The sequence below is a fragment of the Esox lucius genome, chromosome 6 (assembly GCF_011004845.1).
Source record: "Esox lucius isolate fEsoLuc1 chromosome 6, fEsoLuc1.pri, whole genome shotgun sequence".
Lineage (NCBI taxonomy): Eukaryota > Metazoa > Chordata > Actinopteri > Esociformes > Esocidae > Esox > Esox lucius.
In genome coordinates this window covers 13,790,804-13,806,239 of record NC_047574.1, presented here as the reverse complement: position 1 = coordinate 13,806,239, position 15,436 = coordinate 13,790,804, and the positions used below count along the sequence as shown (strand labels likewise).

Genomic DNA, 15,436 nt, shown 5'->3' with positions numbered 1-15,436 from the left:
GAATACGAAAGCAGGAAGGCTGAGACAGGCTCCGATTGGAGAGCGCACATTTACATTTTTTGTACAAAATAATGTGGCGAAGGACAAAGATGGCATGGACGTTATTAAAGCTACGTTGTAGGGTGGACAGGCCAGTATTCAGTGTTAGGCCTGTGGTATACATGTCAAACTAATGCAACTCATCAAATAGTTTTACTTCTCAAAATAATCAAACAGCCTCCAAAACCACGTTGTAAATATGTGTACTGCATGTAACACCCTACAGTAGTGAAGGCACAGACATTTCAAAGTACGTGCAGTTGTAAATGGTGTCATTGCACACATGCAGGGAGGAACGTCTTTATAATCGATGTACACAGCAAGTCTCTCCTTATGCCGTTCTCAGGTAATCGAAATGAGTGACATTCGTAAAACCCTTCGTTTTCTTTCCTAACTGCCCAAGTGCACTAGGGGATCTGGTCGATCCTGGGCCACAGCGTACAGGCCTCAACTATTTAACACAGACGTAATTAGTCACAGATTTTGGTCAAACCAATAACAGCTACAATACTTAGAAAACCCTACATCACCGGAAGACCTTTCCTGGCGGAATTATTTAGAAGCTGGAAAGACCCTCATAGTTCAAGGCAGTTTACTAAGCCAAGATTCTGAGACAGCCACATTACGCCTGGACGCAGGGCTAACGCCGTCAGATCAAACTCATCCACATCAGCTGACATTCATTCATGGAGTTGTGCTCTGAAGGCATGTGTGAAGCAGCCTAATACTAGCACTGAAGCTACAATGACACACACGTTATCCCGCAGCCTTATGGTCAAGCCCATAAAGACAACCTTCAGCCCACCTTAACATGCCTGTAATGTTATGTGGGGGAAATGACAATGTCAGACACAGTACCATGTCTATAATAATACTAAGAAGAGAAAGTGACCACTATGCCCATGTTGAAAGGAGCATTTAGGACACTAGTAATACTGAAATACATAAGTAAATCTTGCATAATTGGGTCAGGTCTGAAGTAATATATAGCCTACACGGGGCATTGAATGCAAAAGAGAGCAGTCACACGCACTCCTTAAATTAGTAGCGGAAAGGTTCACTTTAGCACTCTGGTGCAACAATATAGTAATTCTACCATTATGACGGTTGCTTTTTGTTCCTACTATTAGCTGGGTAAATCAGGAGAGGCCTCACATGAAGCTGACACTTCTGCAACTGCCACTTACAAATAGAAATGTTACACCAATCACTTCCAAAATGAGGAATGAGAAGTGCACATACAAAACGGAAACTCGGAAGTGCAATCCCAGAAAGTTAACTTCCCCTCTATTAATAAACTGTTTAGCGTCAACACTTTTTCAAGTTCATGGGTCTCCAGTAGTTGCTTTAACACCAACTGTACCGTATAGCTTTAATTCTGACATACAGTGCATTCTGAAAATATTCAGACCCCTTCTCTTTCTACCCATTTTGTTTCGTTACACTTAGTTGAATAAAAATATATGTTTTGCCATCACACTACACACAATACGCAGCAATGACAAACCAAAAACACATTTTTAGACATTTAAGTTATTCATTTATTGAAAATGAGAAATGCCACTCTAAACTGTGGTCAGATACTTTCAGAGCTCAGATATGTCCTTTGTTCATCCTTAAGATGACTAGAACTTGACTGGAGTCTATCTGTGGCATAATTTATAGACTGGACATGATTAGAAAAAGGCACACCTATATAAGCTCCCACATTGGGTTCCATCATTGTGAAATGGAATAAGTTTGGAAGCACCAAGACTCTCCCTAGTGCTGGCCCTCCAGCCTAACTAAGTAACCAGGCAAGAAGGGTCTTAGTCAGGAGTGTGTGACGAGCCAATGGCTCAAATCCAGGTGTGTAAAGCTATAAGTTACATACCTAAGAGGACTCAAAGCTGTGATCGCTCCCAAAAGATCTTCTACAAATTATTGAAGGTCTGAAATTTTTTATTGAATTGGCACACATTTCCAAAAACATGTTTTCAATGTGTCATAATGAGTTATTGTGTGTAGATTAATTATGAACCACCGGGCACCCTCAACAGGTGGCTTTAATAGGAGACTAACCGAATACCTTGTATGTGATGTCCAGGAGGGCATAGCAGGGTTTCAGTGTGTCCACATCGACTGGAACCAGCAGACGTGGCTCTGCAGCAAGGACCCCCAGGTGACGCAGGGCCTGTAGGTGGTAGCTGGAGTACAAATGTCCCAAAACGTTTCCACAAAGGACACACCAATAAGGCCCTAGTGGGCCACAGTGTTGCTGCTATGGAGTTATTACTTATAAAGACCAAACTCAATGAAACAATTGTTAGACCTGTTCAATACATGCCACTGTCCTTTTAGAGGATGGTTCTCAACATATACATGACATAAATAGCAAAAAAAATAGTTTTTTAAATGTATTGAAGTTGACAAATGTATGATAGCCTTGGCCTCCTTGAAGAATACATATTTCATTTGTAGGTGATACTAAGAAATAACTGGTGCTACAAGAAGCTTTACAGTTGGCTCGGTAATATGAATAATACTTTGGATTTCAATAACATTTGTTTAACATTCATTTATGAACACTGAACAATATAAACATGACTATTAAAAACACATACAGTACCAGTCAAAAGTTTGGACACACTTGCCCATTCTCTTGAACAGGTACGTGTGTCCAAACACAGGACCGGTACTTCCCAATTTCCCATATATCAATATACTGCTGAACATAATTAAACATGCATTTTAAGGTTTCAGGTGGAATCCACACAACTTTCAGAGTTATGATCCAATTTGTAGGCATGAGCCAGAGTGAACGTGATAAATTATAAACAGCCATCCTCTGACGATGCCACATCTTTGAGTCTTGAGGCGAGGGCAAGGCCAAAACGTCACAATTACGCCAAGTTCGCAAGTGAACAATCCTTCCTCCAAAAGATTATTCTATGCATTCAATTGCAGGAAAAGAAGTCTAACGGCTCTATTGTTAACATTCCCTCAGGATGGGCGTCTTACCGGTTGTCTGTGCTGTGGGCTGGGAAATGGGGGTAGAGAGCACAGAGCAAGGCAGCGATGGCAGAGTTGGTGGTGCTGAGCGTGTACCTGGGAAAGAGCAAGGACGGAACGTCACACCACCATGTCATGGACACGGACACATAGAGACATACAGCACGCAACTCCTAGAAAAGGGGATGCTGAGCCTGACGCATCAACGAATCTTCCCGTCACATCAGAACGTTGGCGTCGGCACAAACTACAATGTACTGTCTTTTTGGTGACAGGTCCAAACGAACAAATCAACTTTGGCCTCGGCAAAACTGCTTAGAATGTTTTGCCACCTGAAATAGTTTATGCTCATAAAAGCCCTACTTAAACTATAATGGCTGTGGTTAAGGGCGTGCTTAAACCAGTTTAAACCATTGTGCCAGCGTGGGGAACAGAACCACTTGTTCAGGTGAGTGTAGGTGACGTGTTGCTTTGCCTCTTAAAACGTCAGCTGAAGAGATCAGCTATCAACCCACAATATACCACTCATCCAGTCTCTAAGGCAAACCATGCATACAACTATCTGGGATGTTTTTACAATGTGTATTATAGACAGATCAGATAAAAGGCCCTATACACTACACAGGTCAGCTTGACAACAAGTCCCACAGCAGAGCAATGGTCAACCTCCATTTGTGCAACGCTGAACTTGCTGTTCATTTCACCATTTTGAGAATGCTGTCCCAATGCAACGCCACTGTGGTTGGACGCAGCCATTCCTAATCCGGAGAGTACACAAAATGAGAAGTGTTTCCCTTCATGTTCCATAATGACAGCCAGACAGACAGGCCAGTACGGTGACTGATGTAGGATAAGAAAGCTCTCCACAGACCACAGCCAGACAAAGAGGAGGAGAAATCTGGAACGCTGGTTAGTGAGAAAGAGTGGGAAAGAATGAGAAAGAACTACGTGTCTGCATTCCTCTACAATCTTCCCTTATGTAGGCGTGTGGTGAAAGCAGGAATAGGCTAAGAATAGTACAATAAAGCCATTCAAATTGAGACCTTGAAGTTATGTGGGCCTGCAATTGTGAGCCCTAAAATAAGATAGCAAGTCTAAAATCAAAGGATTTGTACACATTGAATGTTGAGATGCTGACAGATTTAGCATCAGTAATGAGTATTGGATACAGCATAGTTGTTGCCTGCATAGCCCTGGGATATCTGAAGAACTCGCGTAACAACCCCCTTACATGGAACCTCATTAAGCATGTTGTTCCATTACTGAAGTCAGCGGTAAACATTAAATCTAACGCACATTGATACTTCATATTATACGCACCAATCCCTTGACAGTATTGATATTTATTACTCTCAGGTCAACGCAGTACAAACAACATGGCGCCAGGCTACGACCATCAGCTGGTTGACCGCGGCGGTGGGGCCTTACCTCCCTCCTCCCAAGAAGAGCAGGCCCAGGGCCATGTGGTGGGCCATGTGGAAGCCATAGTTCATCTCCCCGCTGGTCCTCTTGTGGAGGAAGCGGCAGAGCTGCAGGACCTTGAGGTTTCCGGAGCCGGCCATCACCATGGAGACGGCCAGCAGCACCATGCTGAGACAGGTCTGGAGGTTATAGTGGCCCGTCTGGCAGACAGAACCAGGGACAGAAAGCCATAGTGTTGATGCAGTGGTAATTCAGACATACACCGAGCATGACCGTAATCTATTGCCTTATTAAACGGACAGTTACACTGGGCGGATGTATGAGAGCAGCACAACTTACGACCGTCGCGTTCGCCGACGTCAAGCTCTGCATGAAACCCCGCGCAAACTTGTACTGTGTGCGAAACAAAGATTAGAGGGCGAACCAGCCAATTAACTGACTTCTTCTGAAGCCTGCGTCTCTTACCAAGCAGTCAAATGCGTCAGAGTTGGCCGAGCCGGCGAATCGGAATCCCACAGCCATGCAGGCTCCGGCGGTGATGTAGTCATGGGCCTGGCTGAGGACAGGAGTCACCACACATCAACATGAAACCAGACACAACATGCCGGTCCCTTACATCCTGCCGTACTGAGAGAGGAGTCAAAGCAGATTGTACTCACGCCAGGGTCTCCATGTTTAAGTCCTCCGAAACCACCGGGTTCCCAATGTTCTCTTGGATTATCTGGATGTCAAAGAGGGTCTTGTTTGGTTACCGATGTTTCAGACGACGGGATGTGAACTCATACAGGACTGTTGATGTGTAAACGGCTCCAGATTCAGGAAATGCAATCAAGCCTTTCTCCCCCAATAATATATCTTGGCACTGAAGCCAAATTTGAGGACTGAAACTGGTTTCCTTATTAGCACTGATGTCATTGATTAAAACAGTCTGACTGACTAACAACATTAAGAGGCTAAGCTCAAACCTCTAATCACTATGAAATGGGACATCTGTACTGTTGGCTGAACTGAGGCCTGCGCAGGTAGGGCATATAGATCTGAAATCTGTGCGTGTATTTTGAGGGGAGTTACCTGAGGCACATTGCTGCTCACCCACTCAGAGTTGGGGAGAATCTCATCCCACATGATGATACACCTGGCCAGTGTCTGAGAGCCGAGACAACAAGATGTGAAAACATGGGACTAGGCAATGATGTTTGTCACATCTACATTTGAAGCACTCTGAGGGTCTGGCTTGGTAAACACCAGTATACTATGGCTACATCAGCTGAGCTTCAATGAACTCACCCTCAAAAGCAGAAACTCTGGTTTAATGAAGTCCAGGAGGAACATTGTGTCTGGGGCCTTCAGCCAATCAGCGATAGACCTGAAAGGGGGTTAACGAGGAAGTGTTAATGGCAGCCTGAGATTATTCTCCCAAAGCAGAACAGAATCAGGGTAGACCAACAATGATTCAAAATGACTTGTTTCTGTTATAAGCTGGAGCCCTGGGTTCATGATGTGCTGACCAGCTCCATGCAAGACTACATGGAAGAGTGAAGAGAGTCACTGTGAAATAAAGCTGCTTCTCGGCCATCTATGATGAGAGTGGCGGTGGTGGAACCTGTACCTGTTGTTGGTTTTCAGGTAGATCATGGCCAGGGCTAGGGTCGCTCCAGGACAGGTCACATCCACATTGATGGTGTCACCCTCCTGCCGGACAAAACACGAGCGTAAGTTACAAATCAAAAGCACAGCCATTGACCAGAAGCCGTGGGACATTAAGGAAAAACTCTTCTACGATAGCTACAAATCAACGGACAAACAGTAGGTAAACAAGACAGGGAAGCCCCTGTTACATGTCCTGTTACCTTGATCTGGTAGCTGGGGGACTTGTGTTTCTCTCTGTTGATGCCAGCGTGGGTACGGCGATGCCCCCCCACCATGTACTGGTACAGCTGCTCCGGCACATTCAGGTCAGTCATACCGATCAGGTTACTGCCATGCTACGGGGACGGGGACGCAAGTCATTCAGCAGGCAGTGGGAACATTCTACCGTCCCCTACATACACAAGACTCACAGACCACGGCCCAGGTTCGGACAGAGCCCCGGCGACGCAGTGTTCATTCGCCCGTCCTACCCCGGGGTGCGTGGCTTCCCGCATCACAACACTGACTGTTTCTATAAGCTCTACTTACAGGACAGCAGAGTCAATACGTTATTTCAGCTGCGGTCCCACAGCCCTACAAACACAGTGACTTACCCCCAGACACACCATGCCCAGGGCCAGGCCGGCGGCCAGGGAGTAGGACTCTCTGTCAGTGCAGTACTCCATCTCCGGACCGGGGGGTCGGCCTGCAGGAGGAAACAGCAGAGAATAGAAAGCACAAGATCATTATGTTCTGAGGGAGCCGTCACAAAAACCTTAAGGCACACCATCTGCACAGCTGACAACCACCACCGGAGGCACAGGCATTCCGGGGAAATGCATGACCATGTGATGGGACTTTTTTCCTGGACATTTACTGGATCAGCTGTACAGTGTGAGGTTGTACCGTTTTTTCCTCCTCCCTAGTTTCAAGTGTCACTTTGAAGTCGGCCGTGTTAGGTTACCGTGCACACAACACGACATCTATTCTGTACTCATGAAGGCTACGTTCGCTGCCATCGAGCCTGTATAGATGGACTTTTGTCTCATGTGTAACCAGCAGCTCCACGCCGAACAGAGTCGTAGTTAACCCTCGCTGCAAACGATAAGAAAACACAGAAGTGGAGGTCACAGGGACACGGGCGACTGACCGATCTCAGCGAGCAGCACCTCGGCGTTGTGGCGGTGCCCGGTGCCCTGGTAGACCAGGCCGATGCCCACCACGGCCGCCACCTGTACGTTGTGAGGCACGTCCAACTCAGTGGAGGTGGGAGGGAGAAGCGCGGGGATGTGAATGCTCAGCAGGCGGGTGATTGACATGTCCATGGTGCTCAGCTTGGCCGCAGACACACCCAGGAGCAGCCCGATGCTCGTCATCTCGTGGCCCTGGGGGGACAGCCATTTTCATTAGCCCCCTGTGGGTCTCACAAACCGCAATGTTCACTTGTTTAATAACAGAGAGATCATGAATTGAATAAGTTACCGGGGAGATCTAAATGGGGAGCGGGTATGAAAGAGCAACTCTTCTGTTTGGGGTAAAAGCTACACTGTGATTCAGCAAAAAGGTTATGCTTTATTTGCCTCCCATCACCCAACTACACAGACAACTAATGAGTACATTTCAAAGAATCCCATTTGCATAAATTACCAGATGACTAACATACCAAATAATTCAATATTTACAGACAAAAGACCGCTGTAATATCATAACAGTACAATAGCAGATATTTAAAGGTTCACGCCCATGCAGGGCTCAGATATTGGCGTATACATTCTTCTGGCAGAGGTGATTCGTTAGCAATAACGAGAACAGTAGTAATGTCATAGTGTAGTAAACAACAACTGATCTTTGAGCAAAGAGATGTAATAGATATGACCAGAGAGACTTCTATGGTTGAACTAACTGGAAATAAGAAAGTTGCACATGCGTCACTGCCAAGGAAAAGTCAAAGTGAAACTCTGCTTTGAGCGCTCTGAGACCTTCCCACTTTCATGTGAGAAAAATAACAGGATGCCAAAAGACAATTTCTGCTAAAACCTCCATGCAATCTAAAACATTTATAGAGAAACTACATGAATTCACTCAACCCCTAAACGACTGGTGGCTTTACAGGCATTTCCCTGAATAAGAACTGCAGAACTGATACCTTTTTGGATAAATTCTGAGGTCACTTGGTTTGTGGCGAGGAAACGTGCGCGTGCACGCCCACGCGGTTGCACTCGCATGTACTCTCACCTTGGTTAAGTAATCATGTATGTTGAGAGTGGCCAGCTTGGTGAGGTGTCCATTGAGCCCCAAGGCCATGAGGAAACCTGCATACTCATTGGCCAGCTCAGGACTCTTGGGCTTGTTGTAAGCGATCCAGGCAGAGTCCACCTGGGAGGCAGGGGCAATCTTCAGGCCCGCCGCGACTCCATTGTGAAAGCTTGACCAACTGGTCATGTTCGGGGGGACATCAATGTTCCCACTGTTCAGATCCACCATCGTGTTCTGAGGGGGGGCACGACCTGTAACCAGAACCACGAGACCCCGCAAGGTTACCACCAAACCCCCCCAAAAAAAGAAAACATTGACTGACACCCAGGACCTGGCAAACATGGCCCCTGCTGCGCTCTAGTGTCTGCATCTCATCACATCAATCAGAAAAAGTGCATTCCTGCCCTCAAACACAACCCACTGAAACACACGCTAGATTTACAGAGTCAGAACAACTCAAGGGAGCTTTTTGTGAGCTTTATTGTGGCAAGCTGTTAGAAACCACGCAGAAATGTAAATAGATTTAGTGTCTTTTTACTTCCGGTCTTCAAAGACCTTCAGAGAGAAAACAAAATACTTGTGTACTTTACAGCTTGTTTTTGAAGGCAGTGGCACCAAGTTCACTTAGACCCAGGCAAACAAGGGGGGCGTGGTCAACCTTAGACCCAGGCAAACAAGGGGGGCGTGGTCAACCTTAGACCCAGGCAAACAAGGGGGGCGTGGTCAACCTTAGACCCAGGCAAACAAGGGGGGCGTGGTCAACCTTAGACCCAGGCAAACAAGGGGGGCGTGGTCAACCTTAGACCCAGGCAAACAAGGTGGGTGTGGTCATTTTAGGGATACAGTACCAGTAAGGTTGAGTTTGGGCACTGGGAGGGGCTCTGTTGGCACAGGGTGGTAGGAGAACAGGGTGAAAAGGCCTCTGCCCACTGGCAGAGCCATGGTACGCTGGCACAGCTGCAGCAGTCTGCCCAGAGAGAAAGAAATGAGGAAGAGGAAAGAGAGGCATCAGAAGAGCACAACTACAGACCACCTGCTGACTACAGAGCAGTAATTTAAAAAGAGGAGCATGAAACTATGCACATTATCCATGGGATGTATTTATTGATTAAGGGGAACATAAACACATATCTGGTTTAGCTCACTTGATAAGATCATGGTCATTGTAACACGCCAGGGATTCATTTCCACAGGGGTGCCAGTACAAAAAGTATTGGTGAAAATTTGGTGAATGTGCTCACTACTTCAAATAGTTAGGGATACGAGCACAGCACTAACGACTTAAATGTAAACCCGGGGCCATGTTACTTTAACTTCAGCTGCTATCACTTGAACTTGGTACGTACTTGTTCTCCTTCTCCTCTATGTACTCATGGTCGCTGACCTCGGGCAGGTGGACCACGCTGACCCTGACGGGTCGGGAGCTCTGCAGGAGCCGCCGGGCCTCCTGGACACGCAGGTCCTGGCTCCAGATGAGACCAATCAAGTCCTGGTTCAGATCAGTCATGCCGTCCTCCTCTTCGTCTGCCTCTGTGGTGGCTGGAGCCTCCCGCGTCAACCCTGGACCCACCGTCTGAATACGGAAACACATTGGACAGACGACAATGACCTCCAAACACACGCGGCGGTAAAGACGCCCGAGCCCTCCGACCACCCTGTGACACTCACACTTACAGGTTTGCCTTTTGCGAGTGTAACTTTGTGTGCTTGCTTGGTGAGGTCCTGTCGCCCAATCAGCAGGCAAACTTCCTCTGACCAGTCGGAGCAGGGATGCTCTCGGCACTGGTAGATAGCATCTCTGATAGGCAGAGCCACACCAAAGGGCACAGACTCAAGGTCTTTCAATGTGAAACCTAAACAAAACGCACAACATAAGTCTCACACCAGAAGGATATCCCTAACACCACAATATTAGAGAGGTTGTGGAGATGTTTCCAGGCCTGATGTAGTCTTTACCAGCTGATGTTAGCCAAACCACAAGCTTTTCAGCCAAACTTTCATTTGGCGCATCAGACTTCATACTGCCCTGTCTGGAAGAGAAACAGATTGCATTGTGTGTAGAGTTGACTGAAAACAAGTTGTTAGTGTGGTTAAGTAACTGCCTAGTATAGATCTCACTTTTAAACGTAAGTTCTTTTAATTCACACCCAAATGTTGCTAAGTCGTTATACTCTTACGTGCTGCCAAAAAATAACTGTCAGAAAAAAAAGAAAGAAAAAAAACATTTAGAAACTCAACTGCTGAAAAACAAGGCAAGGAGTACTGTATGATGCAAGTCCTGAGAATGAACAGCGGGCCAATCAGAGAGATCTAGTAGAGGATTAATCTACTTGCATTCATATTTTTAATGAACAGAATACATCCACCCCATTCTGTTATTGTGGTGAGCACACAGCATTCCAACACAGACAATACGCTTTTCAACATACACAAAAAAAAAAAAAAAGAAAACAATTGGAAGGAGAACCATTTAGTCATAATACTACAGTCTCTGACATTATTGCCTAACGCACGTTTGTTGGCAATTACAATCTCTTAAAGCCAACATTTTAACGGTTGCACAAGGACCGGTTATTTACTAGCATTATGTGCACATGCTTGTGTTTGGATGGAAGCGGACATATTTGAGGTTCTTCTTTAAAATGTGACACAAAGTGCTAATTTCAGGCAAGTGTGAACAACCAAAAGGTGGTTATAACAGTACTGCACCTGATGGAATTAACGGTGACACAGGATCGCAGCTTGTCCAGCCGTGTCTCACACAAACAAGCATAGGAGGGTGATCTGTTTTTTTACGAATAGTTTTCAGCTCCACTTGATTCAAACCTCAGCATAGTCTTCCTAGTTCCCCATGAACCAACCAAACACTCTTCTTTCATAAAGCCCTTTTTACATCCGCAGTTGTCACAAGGTGCTTTTACAAACACCCAGCCTAAAGCCAACTGTAATGTAGCCTAGACAAGACAGTTTAAAATAATCATAAGACAACAGCAAGACAAGTTCACTTGAATAAGCGTCTGCTAACTAAGAAATGTTCAAATATTGAAGGCAGGCCTATGACACTTATGCCATGGAGCTCATTTGGATGTACTGAAAACCCCTCTACGACGTAGACAATATCCATCATTAAACAACAGATGACAACGTATATGGAGACCAGTGATTTAGATCTACATAGGTCTAACAGTAATGAATTGTCTTTTTTAGTCATGGTTACCTTATCATCTCCTGACATAGACTGATTTAATAGTCCTGATAATAAATTAAATTAGTTTAAATTGATTAAAAGCATATTTTTACAGTATAAATGGTTGAATGCCCTGGTTTTATGTCGAGACTGTCCATGCAGTGAATACAGTAGAACTCCTGGAGAAGTGGAAATTATATCTCAATATGTTAATAAAATAGTGAGTCTCTTAACATTCAGTTAAGATGTCTGTAAAGTCCTCCATAGTCTGCAATTCTGTTACCAATATTTTCACCAACATTTTACCAAGGTTTTACCTCCTCAAAGACGATTCAGTGCCAGTCTTCTTCTGACCTGTGAGAAAGAGGAGAGTCTCCATGTGAGGACTGTGGGTGAGCTGTCCCAGCACAGAAACTGGAAAATGGGTCAACAACAAAGGAATAGAGGCCTGTCAGTCTCAGAGTCATCCTCCCCATTAGGCCCAAATGGGCTTTCTCAAACGCCATTACAATTACTGTACATGCATAAAATTAAGCTTAAAATCTTCACGTCTCAGAATCAAAGGATATTTCTTTCCTACTTTTACTACCAACAACAGAGTCCTGACTTCATAATAAAGGCCTATGGAAGGCATGTCATGGGGCTGGCTGTGGTCTTCATGAAACACCCACACACCCACCAGCAGAGAGCATACACCCACCAGCAGAGAGCACACACCCACCAGCAGAGAGCACACACCCACCAGCAGAGAGCACACACCCACCAGCAGAGAGCACACACCCACCAGCAGAGAGCACACACCCACCAGCAGAGAGCACACACCCACCAGCAGAGAGCACACACCCACCTGCAGAGAGCACACACCCACCAGCAGAGAGCACACACCCACCAGCAGAGAGCACACACCCACCAGCAGAGAGCACACACCCACCTGCAGAGAGCACACACCCACCTGCAGAGAGCACACACCCACCTGCAGAGAGCACACAGCCACCTACAGAGAGCACACAGCCACCTGCGGGGAGCACACAGCCACCTGCGGGGAGCACACAGCCACCTGCGGGGAGCACACACCCACCTGCGGGGAGCACACACCCACCTGCGGAGAGCACACACCCACCTGCGGAGAGCACACACCCACCTGCGGAGAGCACACACCCACCGGCGGAGAGCACACAGCCACCAGCAGAGAGCACACAGCCACCAGCAGAGAGCACACACCCACCTGCAGAGAGCACACAGCCACCAGCAGAGAGCACACACCCACCTGCAGAGAGCACACACCCACCTGCAGAGAGCACACACCCACCTGCAGAGAGCACACACCCACCTGCAGAGAGCACACACCCACCTGCAGAGAGCACACACCCACCTGCAGAGAGCACACACCCACCTGCGGAGAGCTTGGCTAGATACTTTGAAACATCTACGGAAGTTGCATTGTCATCTCCAACGATGTACAGGGCGTAACTCTGGTGAGGGAGAGACAGAAGGACAGAAAAACGTCAGTGTCTGGCCGGTTGAAAGAGGCAGACAGAGAGACACAGGGTATCGGGCGGTGAGAGACAGAGCCAACAGTAGGGTGGATGAGCCAGAGTGCGTGCGTGTGTGTGTGTGTGTGGGGGGGGGGGGTCAACGAGAGGTAAAGACAGACGGGGATGGGGGTAAATAGATGTAATTGCATGACAGGCTGTCAGTCTCTCAGCAGTGACGTGCGTCACCTCACTTAGCCTTGATGGGAGGAGACGCACAAGGCCTGGTTATAAACACAGCCCCCCCGATCCCCCGCCTGTGATTCAGCTCGCCATCCCACCGTGGTTTAATTATGGCAGAGTGTGTCCGCACACTCACGCACAAACACACACATATTCCCTCGAATAATTTGGCAACATCGAACTTGAAATAACAAATCCTTATTTCTTTTGAAATAAACTGAAACACGGTACAATCGTCGTCGCTGCTGGATGACGACCATTGTAAAGGTATTTGGAAATTGAACTGTAAAATATGGCACGGCCAAATCTATAGACCCACTTGGCGGCCAACGTCAGTGACAGTACCCAGTGGGTTCCGTCCAAACTGCCTCCCTGAGCCTCAGTGTTCCTGCTCTGGTTGTCAACAAAGCATGAACAAATGTCGGCGCAGAGTTAGTCATCACTTTCTGATACATTCTCACTGTAGACATCAACGGGCTGGCTACATCTCACAACTCGCAATTTTACTCTCTTCAGCAGTAAACTGCTCCCGTACCCCATTTCTGAGCGGTGCATTCCACCAACTATAGTCCCCAATGAATGAGCAGTGAAATTGGCAAGGAAAGCAACTAAAGTGGGAATTTCCGACAGGTTACTTTGACATTGAAAGTGTTTCGTACAGACACTGGGTTGTTTTCAATGTCACACGTTGTTGCAAATGGTGCTTGTGAAAGCAAAGAGTAAAACGTCTCAGGCAAACGTTTTTTCTTTAAAACCAAATTTTACCAGCAAATTTCACTGAGAACACATTGGATTTATTGCTGGGAGCTATTAAGTGTAATCGCCCTGCTCAGCTACAGATTTTTCAACTTGCTGGCTTGGGGATTCAATGCAGCAACATTTCAGATACTGTTAAAATACTTTAACTGCATCTATATATATATCTTCCCGTACCAGAAAAATGACACCCCCTCCCTTCACTGGCATCCGGCCCTAGGTCATGACGCTTTGGCATTTAAAATGAGCGTGTGTTGGAGTGTCAGTGCTGGATGACCCTTTTAACTGGGAAATCATATTAGAGCAGGAAGCCCCATAGGCTAGGCACTGAAAACCAATCCAGAGAGGAGCTTACATATTCAGGGGTCTGTGTTAACATTGGTTCCTCAACAAAACTATGCGGTCTAAACAGTATTTATGTACCATGTCATTGAAGTGGTTGGGTAAACTAGCCACGCACACATGCTGTAGCTTTTACCAAGCCACCAGTGATAGGAAAACGACCTGTCCTCCCACCACACAAAGGACCAATGTACTGTTGATGCAAATGACCCAGCACGCCTTTCACTTTGTCGTTGGCACCCCCTATTGTCGGTGGATAGAGCACAACGTTACACGTTGCACACAGACAACATAACGGGACTGATCGGGAGGACACACTGCTCTATATCTTCGATCCCCAACTCTAAACTCCGATCGGCACGGCCATTATCTCTAGTAGCCAGAGCGCTAAACCGCATAGCGCTCGGCTCCCACGCCCAACCCTCGTCGTCACAAGGCACAGACAGAAACAGGGGATGATTCCGACGGGGATAGCGTACCAGCACCAGAAGTTTGGTCCTCTCACAGATGCCGGGCAGGTAGGGGAACGGCGCTACCACGTCTCCCCTCAGACACCCGCTGAACCAGCTGAACACACATGTAGGCTCCGCCCTCAGAAAAGACGGACGCAGCATCTGCTCCATCTGGGCTGCAGGACAGGGGGCGGCAGAGAGCGTCTATTAAACTGGCACGACAGGCTACAGACTACACCCGTGGGGTCACGGACACATTGCGACCCGCAGCACAGACCATCATTTAAATCACAACAAGCCATCGTGGCAGTATGTGGCCAGTTCTAAGCAGGGGGAGGGGGGGGACGCACCGAGGATGGCTCTTACCATGATCGATAATGCAGGACTCTTTAAACGTAGTGATGAATGAGGGGTAATCTCGCCAGTACAGGTCGATATACTCCTCCAGCTGCAGGTCCCTATTAATAAAATGCACAATAATCAGCAGCAGGTCAGAAGAGGAACTGTTCATCTAACCAAAGGCATTTAGTCAATACTTTTAATGCCCAACCATCTCCACCATAAAAAAAAACGACCTACACAGCCAGCCATCAAAAAGATGAATCCGCTCATTTAGGACTCACTAAATGAACACCTCTGGTACTAAC

General features: G+C 46.8%; 1 protein-coding gene across 4 annotated transcripts in view; it reads right to left on the bottom strand.

The window, feature by feature from the left end:
- The window catches only part of anapc1 (anaphase promoting complex subunit 1), a 33,172-nt gene that overhangs the window by 5,485 nt on the left and 12,251 nt on the right, over positions 1-15,436 (bottom strand). For 2 of the 4 annotated variants that reach the window (XM_029120453.2, XM_029120451.2), the window contains exons 20-40: positions 15,156-15,247; positions 14,817-14,965; positions 12,918-12,996; positions 11,842-11,938; positions 10,294-10,367; positions 10,006-10,190; positions 9,684-9,910; positions 9,186-9,304; positions 8,317-8,588; positions 7,232-7,466; positions 6,696-6,787; positions 6,303-6,437; positions 6,062-6,144; positions 5,740-5,818; positions 5,524-5,598; positions 5,112-5,173; positions 4,918-5,008; positions 4,792-4,845; positions 4,459-4,652; positions 3,040-3,126; positions 2,108-2,225 (exon numbers count right to left, since the gene is read on the bottom strand). In XM_029120453.2, coding sequence (XP_028976286.1) covers positions 2,108-2,225; positions 3,040-3,126; positions 4,459-4,652; positions 4,792-4,845; positions 4,918-5,008; positions 5,112-5,173; positions 5,524-5,598; positions 5,740-5,818; positions 6,062-6,144; positions 6,303-6,437; positions 6,696-6,787; positions 7,232-7,466; positions 8,317-8,588; positions 9,186-9,304; positions 9,684-9,910; positions 10,006-10,190; positions 10,294-10,367; positions 11,842-11,938; positions 12,918-12,996; positions 14,817-14,965; positions 15,156-15,247 — 2,599 coding nt within the window. The remainder of the gene's footprint in view (positions 1-2,107; positions 2,226-3,039; positions 3,127-4,458; positions 4,653-4,791; positions 4,846-4,917; positions 5,009-5,111; positions 5,174-5,523; positions 5,599-5,739; positions 5,819-6,061; positions 6,145-6,302; positions 6,438-6,695; positions 6,788-7,231; positions 7,467-8,316; positions 8,589-9,185; positions 9,305-9,683; positions 9,911-10,005; positions 10,191-10,293; positions 10,368-11,841; positions 11,939-12,917; positions 12,997-14,816; positions 14,966-15,155; positions 15,248-15,436) is intronic. The other 2 variants (XM_029120454.2, XM_029120452.2) reach the window with 2 other exon arrangements.